Source organism: Danio aesculapii, chromosome 23 (genome assembly GCF_903798145.1).
Source record: "Danio aesculapii chromosome 23, fDanAes4.1, whole genome shotgun sequence".
NCBI lineage: Eukaryota > Metazoa > Chordata > Actinopteri > Cypriniformes > Danionidae > Danio > Danio aesculapii.
In genome coordinates this window covers 10,230,893-10,252,860 of record NC_079457.1, presented here as the reverse complement: position 1 = coordinate 10,252,860, position 21,968 = coordinate 10,230,893, and the positions used below count along the sequence as shown (strand labels likewise).

Below are 21,968 nucleotides of genomic sequence, written 5' to 3'. Positions count from 1 at the left end.
ATTGGTATATAACATTCATTTTGTCCCTGTATCAGTTTATAAAAAGATTAAACTATATGGCAAAAGCTGCGACAGTTGAGACTGAAGACATGTAACCCTAAAACAGCTAAAATTAATTAATTCATTTCCACAGCTGAATGAACCGCCAACAATTCGGGCATGTTTTATGCAGCGGATGCCCTTGCAGCCGCAACCCAGTATTGGAAAACACCCATACACACTCATTCACACACACTATGGGCAATTTAGTTTATTCAGTTCACCTATAGCGCATGTCTTTGGATTGTGGGGGAAACCAGGGCACCCGGAGGAAACCCACACGAACACGGGGAGAACATGCAAACACAGAAATGCCTCCTGGGACTCGAACCAGCGACCTTCTTGTTGTGATGCAACAGTGCTAACCACTGAGGCACCATGCCACCCAGCTCAAAAATAAAAAGGTTATTTCATTTTTTTTAATATATAGTTTTTAGTTTGTATTCATACATTTATTCTGTGACAAACCACGTGGTTATTTTTAATAGACTTTAAGGGGTAGGCTAATTTTACACTGCTGAATATGCCACTTAAGTACATGTAACATAATAATTAATAAATAGTTCTATTTTTATATATTAAACTATATAAGATGTATACATTTATAATTTACATATATTTAAAAATGAAGTTAGCATAAGTACCCTTCACTGATCGTCTCATTAGTCCTCAGCGCGCGAAGGGTTAACAGTAGGAGGCTCTGTCTGCAGATTTGGGTGGAGTGAACTTGTCCAGTCAGTGTTCACTTTTCTTCTTCAGTAATTAGCTCGGCTTCAAGCAAAGCCATGCTTTAGCATCTTTGAGAAGAACACAACACCACGACCACAGTACATCTGTCGTAAAACTACAGCTCGTTTTCAGATCCCTGTCAGAGATGAGCGAGATCAGTGAAGCGTCCTTACTGGATTATATCCGCTCCTCAGGAGGAAAAGTCAAAAATTCTGATCTGTCCAAAACATATAAGCATTTCATTAACCATAGTGATTTGCAACTACGTGGTGAGTAAATGAGAATGACATTTTCACATTCGCGTTTGCTTTCTTTACGTTACACTGACTGGACGCAACGCGTCACGGAGGCGTTCGCGCAAAACGCGTTTGTGAGATTAAAACATGATTTCAACTGAATGAAACCGAACGCGATAATCTTTTTTATAAGTAGTTTTAATAAATCACATTTTAATTTAAGAACGCCGACTTAACGCAACGCGTAGTCGTGACGCAAGGGACGCACGTGTAGACTAACAATTAAAAGTATCTTTTCATTTTGTTGAGTTGTGTTTTATGTTCGGTGCATTTGATGGCACGTGCATTTTTAATCCCCAAAACAACTATTATTATCTGTTTTTGCTTTGTTTGAGGTTTGTTTATGTGACCATGACGTGTTTAGCCTTTTAAAGTCTGTAACTGCGACAAACATCTGCTTTAGATTAGAAAAACTCTACCAACAGATAGAATTACACATGGAATTCTGTCATTTCCTTTTTTCCCTCAGGAAGTGCCTCCACATTCCCAAACTATGACAGTATGTTGTCCTAAATAGAGTATTCTACGTTTCTGATCCTCCAAATTCCAGTATTTATCAAAATATGCCCATAATAGTAGCGTAAATATTTTGACATAATCATGAGTCAACATTCAGGTTTCTGTTCATCTGAATATCAGGGCTAGCATGTCTGTGATACCTATGTAAATATTCTGGTGTGTAAACACGTTTGTTTGTGTAGCTATATAGTCAGACTGTTGAAGAATTAAATGTGTTAAGTTCAGATAGCTATTGGACTTGATTTTGCACATCTAAACACAGACACTATTGTATTTTGATAAATGAGTAACTATTGATGCTTAGCTCTGATGAAACTGTTGTTTTACAGTGATTATAAGCTATATAAGGCGATAAATTGTCAAGTATTTTGGCATTTTAAGATTATTTACATCAATGGTATGTTGCAAATACTGTATAAATATTTACATATATATTTACCTTATTTACATTCTGTAGTTATCATCTTCTGCCATTTAAAAACAGATATTGTCTCTATACGTTGTTTTGTGGATGAACTAGGCTCAAATGATATCCAAATTTTGTTACCGTCAAACCTCCTCCCTAATTTACCTTGGTATTAGGTATTACTGTGAATAATAAAAAAAAAACAATGCTGTAAGGCTCATACAGCGTCACCAAACGGTTGGCTTGTGCCTAAACCGTTCAGAAACTGAATGCCAAACATTAATACTGAAACCATAAAAAAATAACATGCACAACAATATTGACAACTTTTATTAGCAACAAATAGCAGTTCATAAAAAAGTACAAATACAACAGTCATACAGAATTTAATTAACACAAAGATCCAGAACAGTTTGTGCAGAGACGTGTACACAAATCAATTCTATTTTGCCAATTTGTTTTCCACTGTGTGAAAAGAGACCATTTCCTTCACCAAATAATTTGCCACTGGATCAGTACAGGCTTTCCAATGGACACTGTCCTTTTTGTACCTTTTTGTTGCACAAATTGCCTCGTCCGTATTTACCGCCTCTCCCTTCTTGTTCGGTCGAAACCTGAAGTAGGGTCAAACTACAGAAGTTGTGTTCTTTTTTGAGACCAGGTCACTTGGTGTGCGACTCGCCGTCTTTCCTCACCTCTCTCTTTCTCCTCCATGCTGTCCCGTGATGACAACCACACATACACATTTTTAGGCATTAAATAAATAATATTTAATTTTCAATTTTTGTCTCGTATATAAGTGCATTATTTTTTTGATGGTATAAGGGTATGGAAACCGATACCATTGCTATTTATCGATACTACGGTATACCGCATTACCGGCCAAATTATTTATTCCAATTATTTTTCATTAATATTTAATGTTCATACTAGGCACATTAAATGTTAATGAAAAATAATTAGAATAACATGTATGCAAAGAAGGTTTTGGCTTCAACAAGTAGGCCGAGAAAAAAAAACGTGATGTTTTCCTAAACCATTTAAACTGTAATTAAATTAGATGATGTTGCATTTAATCTTACATACATGTGTCAGACATATAAATGTATGAAACAATTATCCGTAATGGCTTATAATGCTTCGTCCAGCTGTGCTGATACAGTTGTGTACAGAGGTTTCGAAATCTGCCTTCATCTGGTGCCATCTGACACAGCAAACCAATTATCATAATTATTACCGGTTACCGCTCCGGCCTGCGTGACATGCTCTAAATCTGGGGTTATAATGATCCCAGTCCTTTTTAGGATGCCAGTTTTGATGCGATCTGTGTGGGAACGTTGAGTCCTCTTGTAGTTGGCAAGCGTTGCCTCATAAATTTGCTCAGAAAGCTAAACCGTGTGCCTCTCTCAGTACATGACAGGATTTCTGCTGCCTATGACTGTTAAGTGTTGACTTCCCTTACGGTTTCCTGTTGTTGTGGATGCTGTTGCAATGTCATCCCTGTCTTTTCCCCTGGCAGGAAAAGGAAAGCTCTTGTAGGGTACATTCTCCATTTAAAGATCCAAGGTTTGATGTATTTTCTCTTTGGCACAGTCCAAATCGAAGCTTAGTCATTTTTAGCCCTTAATGTGTTGTCATGTACATGTTTTGAGCTTGAAACCTCCTTTAAAGTTGACATTTGACATAAGAAAGGGAGAAATATTTCCTCATCTGGTTATTTATTCACCCTCAGGCCATCCAAGATGAATGCAAGTGTTTTTTTATTTAGTAAATAGTCATTGAAAAAGAATTTTTGCTGAAATTTTGCTAAAAAAAAAAAAACAAATAAACATAGGCAACATAGTGTTTTACACATTTACATAATATGTGTGTACTCACAGTGTATAAATATTGTGTATATATCTTAAAATGTAGAGTACATGTGTGTTTTAAATCTATATGCAAGTCAGACTATTTAGGGCCTCTGAATTATTAGCCCCCCTGTTTATTTTTTCCCTAATTTCTGTTTAAGGGAGAGATTTTATCAACATATTTCTAAGCATAATAGTTTTAATAAAACATTTCTAATAACTGATTTCTTTTATCTTTGCCATGATGACAGTAAATAATATTTGACTAGATATTTTTCAAGACGCTTCTATACAGCTTAAAGTGACATTTAAAGGCTTAACTAGGTAGGCAGTTTAGAGTAATTAGTCAAGTTATAGTATAATGATGGTTTGTTCTGTAGACTATCGAAAAAAATAGCTTAAAGTGGCTTATAATTTTGTCCTTAATTGTTTTTTAAAAATTAAAAACTGCTTTTATCCTAGCCAAAAAAAACATATAAGACTTTCTCCAGAAGAAAAAATATTATCAGACATAATTTGAAAATTTCCTTTGCTCTGTTAAACATAATTTGGCAAATATATATATATGCGCATTTTATTTTGATTGTGAATAATCACAATTAATCTTTTGACTGCACTAAAATATAAACAAATGAAAAATATTTATGCATTTATAATATTGTTATATATAATGAATATAATATTCATCACAGATAAAAATATATAGCTGCCTTTTAGGTTTTCTGGCTCTGGATGAGAATGGTCACACTGCTGTCCATGACATCTAAAAGATCGAAAACCCCTGAACTATGCAATGTACTTAATAAGTGTTGAGCCATCAACTAATTTGAAAAACTAATGCTTCACAATGTTGACCTTCAACAGTTGTTGCTCAAAAACTGACATAGTGTTCATTGCTGTGGTAACCATATAAATATTTCACTGAAAATACACCTGATTGAGTGAAGCAATGTCAGCAAACAGCAGAAACCTCTTTGTGTGATAGATAGATAAATGAAATGTTACCATGACAGCCTCTCAATGTCAAATGCTTTATTAAAACTAGAGGTGTTTTCAAACTGTGGGTCATAAAATGCCACAGAGAGGAAGAATGATGGCGCATTCATGCCATGTCAGAAGTATGAAAAATTTAAATTCTCAAATTCAGTTCATTGGGTTTAACACGTGCATTTACATATTTCTGTCATGATGCATTGCACCAGTTTCCTAAACTCCTGCTCCTTGCGGTCTGCAGTGCACAATAAGTCAAACAAACACCACCTGCACAGACCAAATCAGCAGTCAATTCTGTTTATGAGTCGTTCAATCAACTTGCAAGTTTGAATCAGACTGATGATTCTTTTGCTGAATGAACTGAATCAACACGTCGTGTACTAAACTTGATACATATAGCTGTTAAATATATATATATATATATATATATATATATATATATATATATATATATATATATATATATATATATATATATATATATATATATATATATATATATATATATATAAAGGAACAGTACCTACAAAAGTAAAAAAATACTGTAAATTTACAATCCCTCAGGCATTCAAGATGCAAGTGACTTTTTTTCTTCAGTAGAATATTAAAGTTTTTAAATTTAAATTGTTTCTGGGCGACACTGTGGCTCAGTGGTTAACACTGTCACCTCAAAGCAAAAAGGTTGCAGGTTCATGTCCTGGCTAGGCCAGTTGTCGTTTCTGTGTTATGTTTGTGTGTTCCTCTGGGTGCTCCGGTTTCCCCCACAGTCCAAAATGAGTGTGAGTATGAGTGTGTTTGTGAATGTGGGAAAGAATGGGTGTTTTCCAGTACTGGGTTGTGGCTGAATTGGCATCCGCTGCGTAATACATATGCTGGAATAGTTTTCAATTTATTCCGCTGTGGCTACCCTTGATAAATAAGGGACTAAGCTGAAGGAAAATGAATGAATGAATGAATTATGGTTCTTGATGCTTCATAAACAGCAAGTTTTCACTAATTACATTTTTTTAATTGATAAAATTATAAACAAGAAGTCATTGGTAATTTTTTGTTTCACCTGTATATCTTTTTTAGTGATGGGTAAAGATTAATCACTATTAATCGCATCTAAAATAAGTTTGTTTTAACAAATGTTTGTGTATTATATATATTTAATATGTATATGTGATGCACACATACATAGAAACATTCATTCATTCATTCATTCATTCATTTTCTTTTCAGCTTAGTCCCTTTATTAATCTGGGGACGCCACAGCAGAATTAACCGCCAACTTATCCAGCATATGTTTTACACCCTTCCAGCTGCAACCCATTACTGGGAAATATCCATACACACTCATTCACACACATAATCTACGGACAATTTTTAGCTTACTCAATTCACCTATACCGCATATGTTTGGACTTGTGGGGGAAACCGGAGCACCTGGAGTAAACCCACGCGAACACGGGAAGAACGTGCAAACTCCACACAGAAATGCCAACTGACCCATCCGGGGCTCGAACCAGCAACCGTCTTGCTGTGAGGCGATTGTGCTACCCAATGCGCCACCGTGATGCTACATAGAAACAAAACAATACAAATACAGACATATACACATATGTTATATCGAAATAAATATATATATATATTTAAAAAAAATCTCTAATATATGCATGCCTGTTTTATTTACATATACTAGGGCTGCATGATACTGGAAAAATCTCATGTTTTGTTTTGGAGTGATATATATTGCAATAAAAATATAATTCACCAGATGACTTAAATAGCTCTATTTGGAAAGATTTCATTCATTTAGATAGATTGGGAAAATCAAGTCTTTATCTATGCAGTGCATCTGCTTAAAATACAATAAATTACAAGCAAAAATGAATAAATAAACATTGCTTTATGTTTTTTTGGGGATTCTAATATTATTCAATTACAGAAATTGAACAACTTAAATGTAAAATAACATGATCATTATTGTATAAATTTATAAAAAAATAAAAATGTTTATCTTTAATAAATCTAATCCTGCGATGTAACAATTGCAGATAAACACATTGCGATATCAATGCTCAAATGATATGATGCTCAGCTCTAAAAAATACATAAGAAATATATACAGTACACACACTTAAATTATGTCAAAACAAGCTTTTATTTTGGATATGACTAATCAGGATTAATTTTTTTCGACAGCACTACTTAATTTATTAATTTTTTTTGCAAATAGCCAATCCAGTTTATTTGATGATTCACCAAGGATTGTTTGAAACATAACAATTCTTGTCCAGTAAGCTATTCCTTTAAGACAATGGAGTGATATTAAAGAGACAATCTTTGGGATCTAAATAAAACTAGTGCAAGTAGCATGTGCTTGACGTTCAATCAGGGATGCTTGTTGAAATGAATAGAAGCGGTAATGAAGGATATGTTTGCACCGGGTCTCCTCCCTGTCATTTTCTATTCTTGTATAGTAATTTGAGCCAGTTTCTGTTTTTCTCTCTGATGCAGTCAGTCTGTGCTGAAGTGATGTTGCATAACATCACAAACTCCCACGGGCCCGGAATCAGAGTCCATTACAAAATGTAAAGAGGATAGTCTTACCAGTCAATGCCATGCAGACAGCAAATCAATAGTGTTCAAGGTGTAACGTTCAGCACAAATGTTGTTCAAAGGGAGAAAAAAAAAGATGTTTCTGTATTTAATCACTCCTGTATTGTACCAAACCTGTATGACTGTATTTATATCCTAAATATTTATTGTCATCATGTACTAACTCTCATATGGTTATGACTTTTGTTTCTTTTAACTAGGGCTGCACAATATATAGTTTCAGCATTGATATCGCGATGTACACATCCACAATAGACACATCACAGGATCTGCAATGCTCAGTCTGGATTATAGTTAATCAAACACTCAATTCAGAACATGAGGTTTCAGGGTGTCCATGGGGTCTTAAAAAGTATTACAAGTTGATAAATCAATTATGAGAAAATTAAGGGCTCTTAAAATGTATTAAAGTCGTAATAGCGATTTTACGAGGCATTGAATTTTGTTTAAGCATTTCCCAATGTGTCTGACTCCAAAAAAGCATAAATGTATTTATTTTCCTCCTAATATTAACAACAACGTGCTAAATCCTATTGGTTAAGGCCCGGGGCACGTCCGGCCAAGCTCCTCCATCCAGGTGATGGCATGTAATTTGTGACAAACGCCGGAAGGTGATGTGACGCTCTCCACATGTAGCGAAACCATAGAGCAAAACAGATGGCAAAATGGGAAAATGTAACTCCTGGTTTGAGAAAGACGAGTTTAAACTGTGGCAGAAGCCTGTCTCTGAAAACAACCGCGTAATTTATTCTTTCAAGCTTTGTTTCTTCCGAGCTTATCTGAGTTCTGTTGCATGGTTGTGCTCCATTGATTTATTTAACTACAACTGTTTATTTACAACTGTTTGTTAAGCCAAAGGTTGGATACTGATTAGAACTTGAAGTGGCGATGAGGTCTTTAAATATTCTGAGGAGGTCTTAAAAAGATATTGAAATTACCTGTAGGATTCCTGCATATACCCTGGGTTTGTGGAGTCACTGCAGAGTTTAACCATAATAGAGTGAAAGTTCATAATCTGTATTTTAGTACAATTTCAATATACGGAGTTTAAAGCATTTAGACACAAAAACGTTTATCTTTGCTCTGTTAAATTCATATGTGCTTGTAGAACATCTCAATCAATCTTAATTAATGAATTGTTTCCAAATAAAGCTATTCAAAACATCTGGTGAAATTGTATTTACCGCAATATATATGAAGAGTTCAGATGCAAAACCCTCTAAATCCATCAGACCTCGATTCTTGTAAATGAGCATTTTCTATTTGCGTCACAACCAGCTAAATCCACTTGTGCTTTTTTTTGCAAAACCCTCTAAATCCACCTATTGGAACAAGACGGTGTAATTAGTTGAAAAAGAAGATGCCATTAGAAATTATTTTACCAAACATAAAACGCATTACACAAACCACCTGAAATTATAAATGTATAAATATGTCAAGTTAGTGACGGTTCATTCCGCTGTGATAAACAAAGGAGAAAGCAGAAGGAAAATGAATGAATGAAATCTGTTATAAGTAAGTGCATTATTCAATAACATTAAAACTGAATGTAAATAGAGCAATGTAAACATTGTAAGCTAAGCTTGGTAGATTCAAAAAATGTAGTGTAAAAATATTGTGAAACATCCATATCTGTGCATTGTCCATTAATATAAAAAGCTTATCAGATGTATAGGTATTATAAAGTAATATAAATAGTGTATCGGTTTATACATTATCTTTTAAAAAATAGCTTACATTAGCAAATAAAACACAAGGTAGGCCTACTGGGCAAAAAGGGATGCCTCTCTGACAATTTTTAGAAGCTGTCATTCATTCATCCTCACCATACTTAAGGTCTTGGTCTCATGTTTATCCTCATAGCATCCACGTGGGATAAAAGAATGGCATCTTGGCTCTCTTTCGTGAAATGGAGTTGCCGTTTATTGTATACATGGTTTCCGTTACATTCATTCTTCCTTGGCGGGGCACCACACCAAAATTCATCCCGCCACAGCTGCATTACAGCTGCTCATTCAAAACATTCAGTCGTTTTTTTTTAAATAGCAGGTTATAATCGCACCAAAAATGTATTAAATGAAGTGAATTATAACAGCGCAAACTTTTCTGTAATCATAATAGTGTTGTGTGTTATTTGTTTAACCCATGCCGACTGACTGACTGGACAGGTGCGTGATGCTTGAGGCCAGCAATCATGGCGTAGCTTTCAGTTAAGATGAACACAGTTTCCATAATGATATTTTATTTAGAGTTAAAGGTCTGTGGCTCTGCAGACAATGACTTTATCTTGCTGGAGTTTATAACCATTTCACTTGACTTCAGGACGTATTAATGACGCTCTGTAGGTCTATTGGAGACATTCACAAATATTCCTAGCAAATCTAATAAATGTTGGAGACGTGCTCGTTACATAAACGCACTAAATCACACTTCAGCAGCGTTTATTTGAGAGCGCACAAGACAATCTGCACTTGAGCAACGTATATTTGAGGGCACGCAAAAAGTTTTGTGCACGAACAGAGGAAAACATCGCTCGAGCACAGAGATTCGCATACTCATATTACATAAATGTCATCTCGACTGCGCTTGCTATATTTGTCAATGAAATAACGCCACAGGTCGATTGGTAGATCTGTGTAAAAGGACCAACAGAGTCTTCCGCCACAGCTGGAAAAAATCCTAGAGGGAACACTGGTATAGTAAATCAGACTCATTTAAAGTAGCACCACTGGGCAAAAACACGTTATAAATGCATGCTACACTTCCAACCACGTTGTTTTCTTTTTCTTATAATTTTGAGGTAAGAGATGTTTTCATTTGCCATTCACTGACAGTTGGAAAGGCTCATCCAGTTAATCAAACTTAGTCTTTGAAGATCAAAATCGAAAGCGGAATATGTCTCTTCAGAAAAGCTGGCGTATCAGTGCACTGCTACATTAAAAACATGATTCACACCTCTGATTGGTTCTTGGGATATAGCGGCTTTTGCTGTCAAAGGCAAGTGGCGTTTAGCGGCTTTTGCCAGCAAACTGTTATTTCTGAATGCGCTGACGCTGGAATTTAGATGATTTAAAGCAAATCTATTTGTTAATGGTGTAGTACGTGCCATAAGCATTCACTCAAGGTCATTAGCTAATTTTTGACGGAAGTGGCGTTTAGCAGCTTCTGCATCTGAACTCTTTATATATCGCAGAAAAACTAAATATCTCAATGTCTGATTTTTCCAATATTGCGCAGTCCTACTACTAACCCTAACAGAAGTTGGTGCCAATAGCCTAGTGGTTAAGTGCGCTGACATATAACACCATGGTGCTCACGGCGACCCGAATTCGATTCCTGGCTCGAGGTCCTATGCTGACCCTTCCCCACTCTCTGCTACCAATGATTTCCTGTCTGTCCATCTTATCTCAATAATAAAAAAAGTTTCTGAAAAACCCCTAAAAAATAATTATATGTAAAAAACTCTTACAGAAAAACCACATGAGCATAACATGTCAAAATAAACAAACATATGGAGCACTGTAAAAAATACTGGGTTCCACACACTCGATTTGTGTTGGGACAACATGAACGGATTGAAGTAGTTTTTACAAATTTAAAACCTAAAACTATTAAGTTGTCCCCAAAAAATCTCAAGAATTGTGTTTCTGCTCTTATTAAATAAGTAGTTTAAACAAACGCCGAATGTCATTTATTTGAGTGAACCTGGGTTTATGTGTGGTTAAACGTGTGGTTAAAAAATATTGTTACGTGGCAAAAAAAGGAATCACATGATCATTTTGACACATTTTCCAAACAATCACACATTTCGTGTGCATTCCATCTGTGTTACATGTATTTAACATGTGAAGCTCATTAATGTTTTTGTGTGTGTGTAAAAACTGAGGTTTGTTTGTCAAACTTAAAGGGAAAGTTCATCCAAACCCAAAAATTAATTAGAGGGATGAAAGAGTGTTTCTACTGGTGGTTTGTCAAACCCACACACCAGTGTGAGGCACACTGAGAATTGCATAATGTTTCGATGTTGTCATGTGGTGTGGTGTGTTGGCGGGAGAGAAGAGCCAGAAATACAACAAAATGTATTTGCATATTTTAATTAGGTAGTGCTGAATAAAGAAAAGAATTTGAATAATTTTGCATGTCATAATTTCCTGTTGACTTTCACTGGTCAGAAAAAATTCTGTGAAAATCAAGGATATTGAAAGTGTTTGGGTGCAGATGTTTGGAAAGATAAGAGGGTGCAAAGAGTTATCTTTTTTGGGGTGAACTGTCCCTTTAAGTGATTTCAAATTAAACAAAAGAAGTAAAGTTATACAGGTTTGAAATAACATGAACAACAACTTCTGGGAGAATGGTTTAAATTAGGGCTGCACGATATTGAAAATATCTGATATTGCGATATTTTGTTTTGCTGCAATTTATATATTGTAATATGAATATAATATCACCAGATGATTTGAATAGCTCTATTTGGGAAGATTTCATTCATTTAGATCAACTAGGATAATTAAATCTTTTTCTATGCAGTGGATTGGCATAAAATATAATGAATTATAAGCATATATAAAAACAACAGAGCAAAAATAAAAGTTTAATAAACAGTGCTTTATGGGTTTTCTGGGAAGTGTAACAGTAATCAAGTACAATGAAACCTAAATAACATCATCATTGTAAAAAATGGTAATACCTTTAATTTTTAATAAACAATCTCATTTTGCCTGTTGCAGATACACGCATTGTGATATTGATGCTCAAACGATATATTGTTCAACCCTTATTTTAACGCACTGCAAAAAATGCTTTTCTTACTTAGATTTTTTGTTTTTAGTTGAAATATCTACATATTAGTAAATCAAGAAGCATTTTCTAGACAAACAAAAACTGTTGACTTGTTTTTAGAAATAATATATCCAAATTAAGTGAGTTTTTCCTTAAAACAAGCTAAATAATCCGCCAATGGGGTACACAAAATGTTTATTGTTTTCAAAACAAACAGAATATTATTTTGCTCACCCCATTGGCAAATTATTTTTGCTTATTTTAAGGAAAAACTCAATTTTATTTCTGAAAACAAGACATTATTTTTTGCTTGCCTAGAAAATACTTCTTGATTTAAGAATATTTGGATATTTGGACTAGAAACAAGACGACAAACTCTCAACTTTCTGGGATTTCTCCTGGGAGTTATATTCACGCAAAGCCATAATAATACAGGAGTGACCTTTCTCTTAAGATAAATATAGAAAGCTTGCTGGGAAAAAAAGTTTGCCAGTTCATATTCACAAAAGTTTTACAGTATCTTTTTTTTTTCTCCCCTCCAGCCAAATACAGAGAAGAGTTCAAGCTCATCATTGATAGAATTGCAGTGGTGAAATCGGAGAATGTGAGTACACATGTCAAATCATTGCTGCACAGTTTAAACTAATTAACTGCTCAGTCGTATTAAATAATCATTAAGGACTTTTTGCATTTGTAATATGATCGCTGACATTGTCCCTGTAGAACAGTCGTACAATTCTCTATTCTCACAGTGATTCATTATTTACTCTGCTGACAGTGATGGGCCTCATTTTTTCACATGATTGCTCTACCATACACACCCTTATGACATTGGATCGCTGTCCTGTATGCGTACTTTCCCTCGGATGAGATCACTTTCTGTCTATTGTAAACTCTAATGCACTATTCTCCATAAACACATGCCTAGTCAAAGGATTTTGTTAAATACAGTTGAAATCAGAGTTATTAGCCCTTCTCAATAATTAGCTCCTCTGTATATTTATTTCCCCAATTTCTGTTTAACGCAAAGAAGATTTTTTCTTTTCTAGACATGATTTTTTTTTTGAGTTTCCAAAAGAAAATGCATAAATAACCTACATAATCTCTCATACAGATCTTTCAGATCTTGTATATGCTTTGTATTTTCTTCCCTTAAACAACAACAACTATAAACAGTAAAACATATATATATGCATTCTATTATGTTCTATTATCACCATTTTATTATATATATATATATATATATATATATATATATATATATATATATATATATATATATATATATATATATATATATATATATATATATATATGAAAACTATGAGACTTGTCGATCTGATGGCAGTTGTGTTTGCCGCTGAATCTTATTGGGAGATCGCTGACAGGAACAGTGAACAGCTCATTTCTAATAACCGATTTTTTTTATTTTTGCCATGATGACAGTACATAATATTTTACTGGACATTTTTTAAGACACAAGTATTTAGTGCAATTTAAAGGCTTAACTAGGTTAATTATGTTAACTAGGAAGGTTATGGTAATAAGGGAAGTCATTAGCTATGTTTCCATCCACCTAATTTTATGTGCATTTTGGATATGCAAATATCATGATGTGCATAAGTTTTGAAAATGCGCAGGAAAAAATGCATCCCCATAATCAAGTAGGATAAACTTTTTATTTGATAAGAAAAAATGCTCATTAACTACGATGGAAACACTTTGACCGAACAAAAAAAGTCATGTGATTTTGTTATAAGACATCATGTGATAATAAAAATGTGTGTGAATGGACAAACCAGCAGGCTGAGCACATTGTAAAACATCTGAAATGTTGTTTTGGTCATTCTAAAATGCCTTAACCATTTCAGTATTAGTGTTATGATAATTAATTTACCTCCAGAATTGTCAAGAGTGTCTGTGCGTTCATTGCATTTTAGCAGTGCTTTCTAAGGTGCAAGTAATTATTAAATGAAGAAAGAATTCTGGGAGCTTCTCCTACAGTGGCAAATTCCATTTTTACTTTTGATAATTGGCAGCAGTTAATCAGGAAATAACGATTTTGTTCTCTTTGACTCATTGGATGGAAACGGTGGTTTATTCGCAAATGTTTTATGCGATATTCCAGTTTTGTGCATGAATGTAATTCGCATTTTTGGATGGAAACATGTCTATTGTATAACGATGGTTTATTTTGTAGACCAAAAAAATTGCTTAAGGGAGCAAATAATATTGACCCTAAAATTGTTTAAAAAAAATAGTTTTTACTGTAGCCAAATTAAATCAAATAAGACTTTCTCTAGAAGAAAAAATATTATAGGAATTACTGTGAAAAATTCCTTGCTCTGTTAAACATCATTTGGGAAATATTTAAAAAATAATTATAACATTTAGCTAAAAACTAAAGCCACATTTACTACACAAAGAACAGTAAAGCATATTAATACATTTTTGTAAAATATTAATAACATTTTTAATCATTTTAAATAACTTTTTTTTTTAATCCGAATATAGTATTTTAAAATGTAATTTATTCCTACGATGCAAAGTTGAATTATCAGCATCATTACTAAAGTCTTTAGTGTTACATGGTCCTTAAGAAATCATCTTAAAATACTGATTTGCTGCTCAAAACATTTAGGATTTTTAGCAATGCTGAAAGCAGTTGTGGTGCCTAAATTATTGTTTTATGTTTAAAATGTTTGTATTAAATCGACCTGCATTGGATCAAAAATTAAGGTCCTAAAGAGTGGGGGTGTAACAAAGATTAATTGTATTACACTATTTATGCAAAAAGAATTGTACTTTTTACTTAGATTTTTGTTTTAGTTCTAGTCCAAATATCTAAATTTTAAAGCGAAAAAAGAGATTATTTCACTTAGCCCATTGGTTGATAATTTAGCTTCGTTTTAAGGAAAAACAATCTTCATTTTTGGCTCTTATAAAAAAAGGTCAAAACAAAACAGTATTTTTACTTGATCTAAGAAATTTTAGATATTTGTATTAGAAACAAGACAAAGTAAGATAAGCATTTTTTGCATTGTGAGTATTAAAATTCTGTACCTGAATACCGTTAAACTCCCATTAAATTCATATCGCAATATTTATCGTACAACAATAATAATAATATTTAACAAATATTCTTGCCTTATTATAAGTAGCACAAAAGCAGAAACCCTGTAAATGTCCAAGCTGCTATTTTCAGAAAGAATTAGTTGGACTTTTAACTAAATGATTCCAGCATTATGAATGTGACATTTGCAGTAAAAACTTTATTAAAGTATTGTAAAACATTATATTGAAACATCTGTTTATATTTTCCAAAACAACTAAACACAGAGTTATGGGATCATTTAAAATATCAATCTGTAAAAACATTTTTTTATTTTAAATGAGGAAAATAAACATACAATATGGATGTGACCAAAAGAGTATGCGAGTTTACAGTACACAAACTACTTTGTAGAAATTCTGTGAATTAAACCACACAACCCAAAAAACAATGCTAATCAATAGGACAAGAGTCGGCTCACTATAGAACAAAAATGATTTATTTTATTTTATTTGACATTTTTTGCGTTTATGAGGTGAAATCTTTGTTATGGATGTGACGGATGTGAAATTGGCACTTGTATGACTTTGGTAAATCAAATATAATTGTTTAAAAATATTGACAGAGACATTTTTGAGTATTTTTACAGTACTGTAAAACACAAGCACACACAAAAAATCTAGAGTTTTCCTGTTTTTCATGGCAAGGTTGATATTTGTAAGGAATTGCTCAAATGTTTCCTTTGGTACTCTAAAAATGATAATGTTTTGTTAGAACAACACAATTTTATTTGGTGAATATATTTAAAAATCAGAATTGATGTGATGTGTTCTTTCATTTCTTTTCAGGGAGAGAAATATCTCGTCCTCAAGAAGAAATACAGGCAAGAGCAAGTGTCTGGCACTAAACAGAGAGGTGAATCAATCAAGCCGCTTCATCCAAACCCACAAAATGAGCTCCTGGTTTCCAACCCAGTGCAGAACCGTAGCCAAACAGCTAAAACCCCGCAGCCAGTGATGGTGGCTTGGTGCTCAGGACCCATGATTACAGTCACAGACGCACAAGAGCCCACGGATATTGATGATGTGAGTGATTTCTGATTGTACTATTCTACGGAAGGAAGACAGAGTGAGACATATTGAGAAACTCCTCCCCTTTATAAAAATAGCCAGTAGTGTTGTTTTTGGTGTCTTAATATAGCTTTAGAGCCTGTTTACACCTGGTCACTTCATATATTTTCTCTGATCAGATAGCTGTCTGATATGTGAAAATGTTTTCCATTACATTCATTTGTGCATAAACCAAACATTGTGCTTTATGAATGATTATATTTGTCGATTATTGTTCCCTTCCATTCAAAAAGTTTGGCTACTACAGGTGTGTGATGTCTCTGTTGTTATTGCTATCATTTGGAATTAATTCAATATAATTTAATTTCATAATTTTAAGTGAATGATTGGTCAAAAATAAAATGAACAGGGTTTCCATGCTTCTTGAAAGTGTTTTAATTTCAGAAAAATGGATTCAAGGCCTGGGAAGTACTTCAAAACAAACACAGGTCCTTGAAAGTGCTTGAATTAAATTTGGAAATTAAAATTGTGTATAGTTTTATTTATACTCGATTGTCAAAAGCAGAATGAAAAACTTTAGAAATTCCTAAATTAAAAATCTTAAATTTCAATCATGTATAATAACACTGACAAGTAATGCACATTTTATCAATATTTCAGAAACCGCATTTAAATATCACCAGTGTAGTGAATTCAACACATTTTTATTAAATGACTTTAAAATACTCCAAAAAAATAAGCGACTCTTTTTAATGTAAATAATAAGTGTGAGGGAAATGTTAGGTACAGTCAGGAATGTCATTACAAAGGTGCGGGATTAAAAATTAATGGTGCTTTAAAAACTCCTTGAATCTGCTGTTGTTGCATTAAACAAATTTCCTAAATTGTCATCTGTGACAATGCTTTGCGTGTTGTATCTGCGCTGTTATATCTGAATGCGTTTTTGGGGCATGTACTTCTAGTCTTTTCACAGTCTGAAAGCTATCTGATCAGGAAAAAATGCCTGACGTGACCTGGTGTAAAGCCCATTAGAATTTATTTTCATTTTAAGATAAACTAACACTAACAAGTATTCACTAGTGCTATTTACTAGTTTCATCACATAAATGTTGTCATACATGACATATCTTATGATTTTGCTAAAAGCAAAATACCAAAGAAAAATATAGAGGAACCTGACTGAGTAATGTGACCAAAGCATCAAAAATGTTCTGTGATGTTTTTCTAACTAATGTGATATTTAAAGCTCTGCTTTTCAATGGGCTTTATGGGCACAGCAAGTGATTTTCAGCCACTGATAAACTGTCTGTGAAAGCTTTATGTGACTATTTTCAATTTCATCAGTTTCCTTTTAAAGCATCGATAATGTAATTAAAGTAAAATCAGTTAAATAAACTTCAGCATTCATTTAGAAGTGATGAAATGAGATAAAAGGCCAATTAAGAATGCTTACGAATGCTGAAACTCTACTGAATTTTCTATATTTTAAACACATGGTGTGGAACAATGTAATTTAATGCAGTGCTTCTTGTCGAGGATTAGACCTACTTTATATCATCTATCAATTAGGCAGTAAAGATCATTCACTTTAAAGAAATCAAATATTAAACGTGGTGATTTTATAATGGTATTTTTGAGCTGACTTACAGAAAAATAACAGTCCCTGTGCATACATAGCCCACTATAAAAATGTCATTTGTCATTTTATTTTTATTGAACAGTTGTGTTCACATTATGTTGGGGTTTTCTTGGAAGTGCTGCTTTAAAATGCAGATTTTTATAGCTGTTTAAGGATTTAAAGGCTTTTATATTGCATCAATCAATGCAACTACACATTACTTTGCAGAGAGCTTACAAACTGCTAGCTACGTCCTGCCATAAGAAAGTGTGGTGCAACTGAAGTAAGAACAAATTTAATTACAAACTAGCTAGTTGTTACTAAGTTTCTAGTGTGGACTTTACGTTCTAGTTTAAGCAAGATCTTACCAACAGCTGGTGCAAACTACCCAGGACTGTTAAGAGTAAAAATAATGTGATTAATAATTTCTTTACATAAAAATGCCCCAAACTAGGGTTGCATGATACTGGAATTTGGTACCAATCAACACAATTTTTAAAACATCCATTTCCCTCTAACATTTCAGCACTGTTGAGCGCGTTCTTAAACAGCGCTGATTTGCTATTGTGTTCACGTGCTCAACAAAAATGACTGTGATTGGCCGTAAAGGTCATCAGTTCACCGAACTCACCGCTGTTTACTGAGTGCAACTACAGATACAGGGACACTGAGGCGTTATAAATTCACGTCAATTAGCTGGTTTGTCTATAAGCTGACGTGTGAGCGATTCGCTGATGAATTGTGACTTTAAAACACTCCAGTGTCCCTGTATGTGTTTACACTCAGTAAACAGCGGTGAGTTCGGTGAACTGATGACCTTCACGGCCAATCACCGTCATTTTTGTTGAGCACGTGAACACAATAGCAAATCAGTGCTGTTTAAGAACGGAATCAAATGTTAGCAAAAAATTGATAATTTTAACATTTCAGTACAAATTGGTATCGAATTCTAATATCGTGACAACCCTACCCCAAATCATGTTTCATGCATGTTCCACGTGTATTTCATGCGTTTCATATACGCATGTTTTTAACTCTCGAACCAGAGCAGATATGAAAAAAAAAAAAGAATTTTATGCAGTTTTTTTGTTTTAACGTGTAACACAATTTTAATCTGATTTAGATTTTTTTTTGTGCCAGTGTCTGCACCAATGGATCAAACGGTATCATTTATAAAGGGTCACGAAACACCAAAGCACATTTTTTGAGATATTGACAGTCATATATGTGTCCCACACTGCTATAAACACTATTAGGACACATATATTTCACATAAAAGTGAAAATAGGTTGTTATTGCGTTATTTCAACGCAAGCAAATTCGTTCTTCCGGTTTAAAACGAATTTTCGAAGCTGCGTCATGCCGATTAGATCCTTCCGTGTAATCCAGCATAGAGAGTGGATGTCTCTACCTGACAGTACATCGAGACCTCTCTGAGTGTGCTGCATTAATTCATGAGAAAGACTTTGTTCAAACCAATCAGGGCGCTCTTTTGTGAATGAGGTGCAACTTCATTACTATGCATGATATAGCTTCGAAGACTGTTTTTACCTGTTACAGTGTTCAGACGTCAGAGAGACGCCACGTTGTGTTGCTAAAACAAGTGGAAGAACAAGAATTTGGAGACATGGATCGTCAGTGTTTTGTTTATTAATGTGCTGCAATGAAGGTTTTGTTTTCATTACCCCGTTCTGAGAGCGCAGCTGGACTCACATGTGGACTACAATGCATGCGACAGATATCTGTTTGTAAAGAACATTTTTACCCGAGAGCTGTTCGCATCTGGAAATGGTGAAATCCGGTTTTGCCGCTTGTCTCCTTTTAAAAATGACTGCTTCAGTTGGTATTGATTGTCCGGTCTCCACAGATTTGTTAAGTGCCTGTGATCGGTGTTCTTTGTTTGTTTATTCAGATGTCTAAGTTAGTTCGTATTGTCAGCAGTACTCTTTCAGTTTTTAAAGACATACCTTAGTCTAAATGATTTAGTTATGAAGTCAACAGTACCTTAATATCACTGCAATATTATAGTACGATATTATAGACTGTAAGATCCGCTGTAAATGCTGCTCTCTGAATGTAAACACCTTAATCAAACTATAAACATCGTGTAGAATTTTCACTGCATTTTGTGACAGGATAGTCTACACACACACAGCTTTCTGACGTTACCTACAGAGTGCATCTAAGTTACGGAGAAATGCAGACTTTCGAAAGATCAAAAATTCTGTTAAAATTACACTCTTTCAGCAGTTCCTCGCATACAATATCTTGTTTGTCACAGGGGGCATGCATGAAATGTTCCTGAATGAAAGTAAAAGTGCCAAACTGCAATTAAAGTTGAAAAATGTATAATTTGCTGATGTCCATGAAAACACAGTCACTGTCTCTCTCCCCTGCGTCTGTGTTTGTTTTGCCTCTGTGGAAAATCAGCGCAAGCTCAAATGGAAATTTTCATTTTTATGCAAAACCTTCCCTCTTTCCCTCCCCTGACACTCCCACCTAAACAGAGCTGGACACACCCACTTTCCTGAGTTTTTTCAAGCTAGAGGTGTGAGAGCACCCTGCTGAGACAGGGTTTCATGGCCCTTTAAATGCACACACTGCACTTTGTCATCTGTCACTTTAAAAGCTCACAGTTAGATGGAGAAAACATAGTTCGAAAAGTGATTTCACTTTGTGAGTATCACTCCTTTGTTTCATTATTGTTATAGCTGTGTTGTAAACTTATAATAGATCTTCATTTTTAAAAGTTTTCATCCTTGATTTTGAACCGTTTTTTAAACCAGCACAAAATGTTCAGATCAGCTAAAGAACCCAGTTGTGTAAACTCAGGTCTCTATTAATCATTTTCCTGGATATCACCCAGACTCCAGTGTTTCTCCTCAGACTGTTTGTTAAAGCTTTTTTAGCTGGATTAAAGAAGCAGCTGGTGATAAGAGCGAGCTTGTCTAAAGCAGATAACGCAGTGTTTCAGTTGCCTTATCTTTGGCTGTAGGACTTCAGCTGTTTAAAGCATTATTTCGAAGACTTCCGGCAAGTGTGTAGTTGCCATATGAAATGCACTTTTTGGAATGATTAATTGCAGTTTTTTTCCTATGGCTTCAAGATAATCTTCATTTGTCTATAAAGCCTTGAAGCATCTTTGCATCATGTAAGTTTGGAAGATTTGCATCTCATTGTATTGGCCCTGACAAAAACCATATTCACACAATTGTTCACAGTGTCATTGGATATAAAGTTTAAGGTTTCACAACACTGTGCTGCAACTTTTGGTGGACTGATGATTTTTATGCGAAATGGATTGAAAGTTCATTGAAAAATGTAGATAAAATATAAACAACTTTATACTATATGGAAAAAATGAAACCTCTTTAGGCTTATTTTAGGATACTAAAACCGAAACCATTAAAAAAATGTATTTAAGGCTAAAAAATATGTATGCATATAAAAATTAGTTGAATAATTAAATAAATGCATAATAAAACATTCTAATAAATGTATAATAAATAAAGCAAAGTATGTGTTAACTGTTTATATTTTTTTCTTGCTTATCTGATGCACACTGAGATCAATTTAAACCAACAAATATATAATTTGAAATCAAAATTTGAATTTGAAATCAAAACTTACCTGAAATTAAATCTAAATATTATTGAAAGCTAATACTGTATTGGTACTAAAATTAAGGGTTCTCTGAAATAAAACTAAATGGAAGTATTATGTAGTATACGGGGTTGAAATTAACCTTTTTTCTTGGTAGCACCGGTGCTCCGAACTTCAAAAATGTAGACGCACCAGACAAGTTTTAGTCACACCCACCAATTATAAACACTGTTACTACATATTTTATTTTAACAGATTCTATTTTATATTAACACTAATCACAACTAACAAATTAACAAACGCTCACCGGCCCTGCACACACTGCTTGACGTGAATGAGATGAACCGAATTAACAATAATAACTGTGCTGTTCTCACAGCTGGTGTCTGATATTGCACAGATGATATTGA

General features: G+C 34.0%; 1 protein-coding gene across 1 annotated transcript in view; it reads left to right on the top strand.

Moving 5' to 3' along the window:
* The first annotated feature begins 768 nt into the window (after window positions 1-768).
* Window positions 769-21,968, top strand: part of LOC130217477 (ankyrin repeat domain-containing protein SOWAHC) — a 56,727-nt gene continuing 35,527 nt past the window's right edge. The window contains 3 exon segments of the mRNA XM_056449589.1: window positions 769-1,037; window positions 12,758-12,819; window positions 16,116-16,352. Of these exon segments, the coding sequence (XP_056305564.1) occupies window positions 914-1,037; window positions 12,758-12,819; window positions 16,116-16,352 (423 nt within the window). The 5' untranslated portion in view covers window positions 769-913.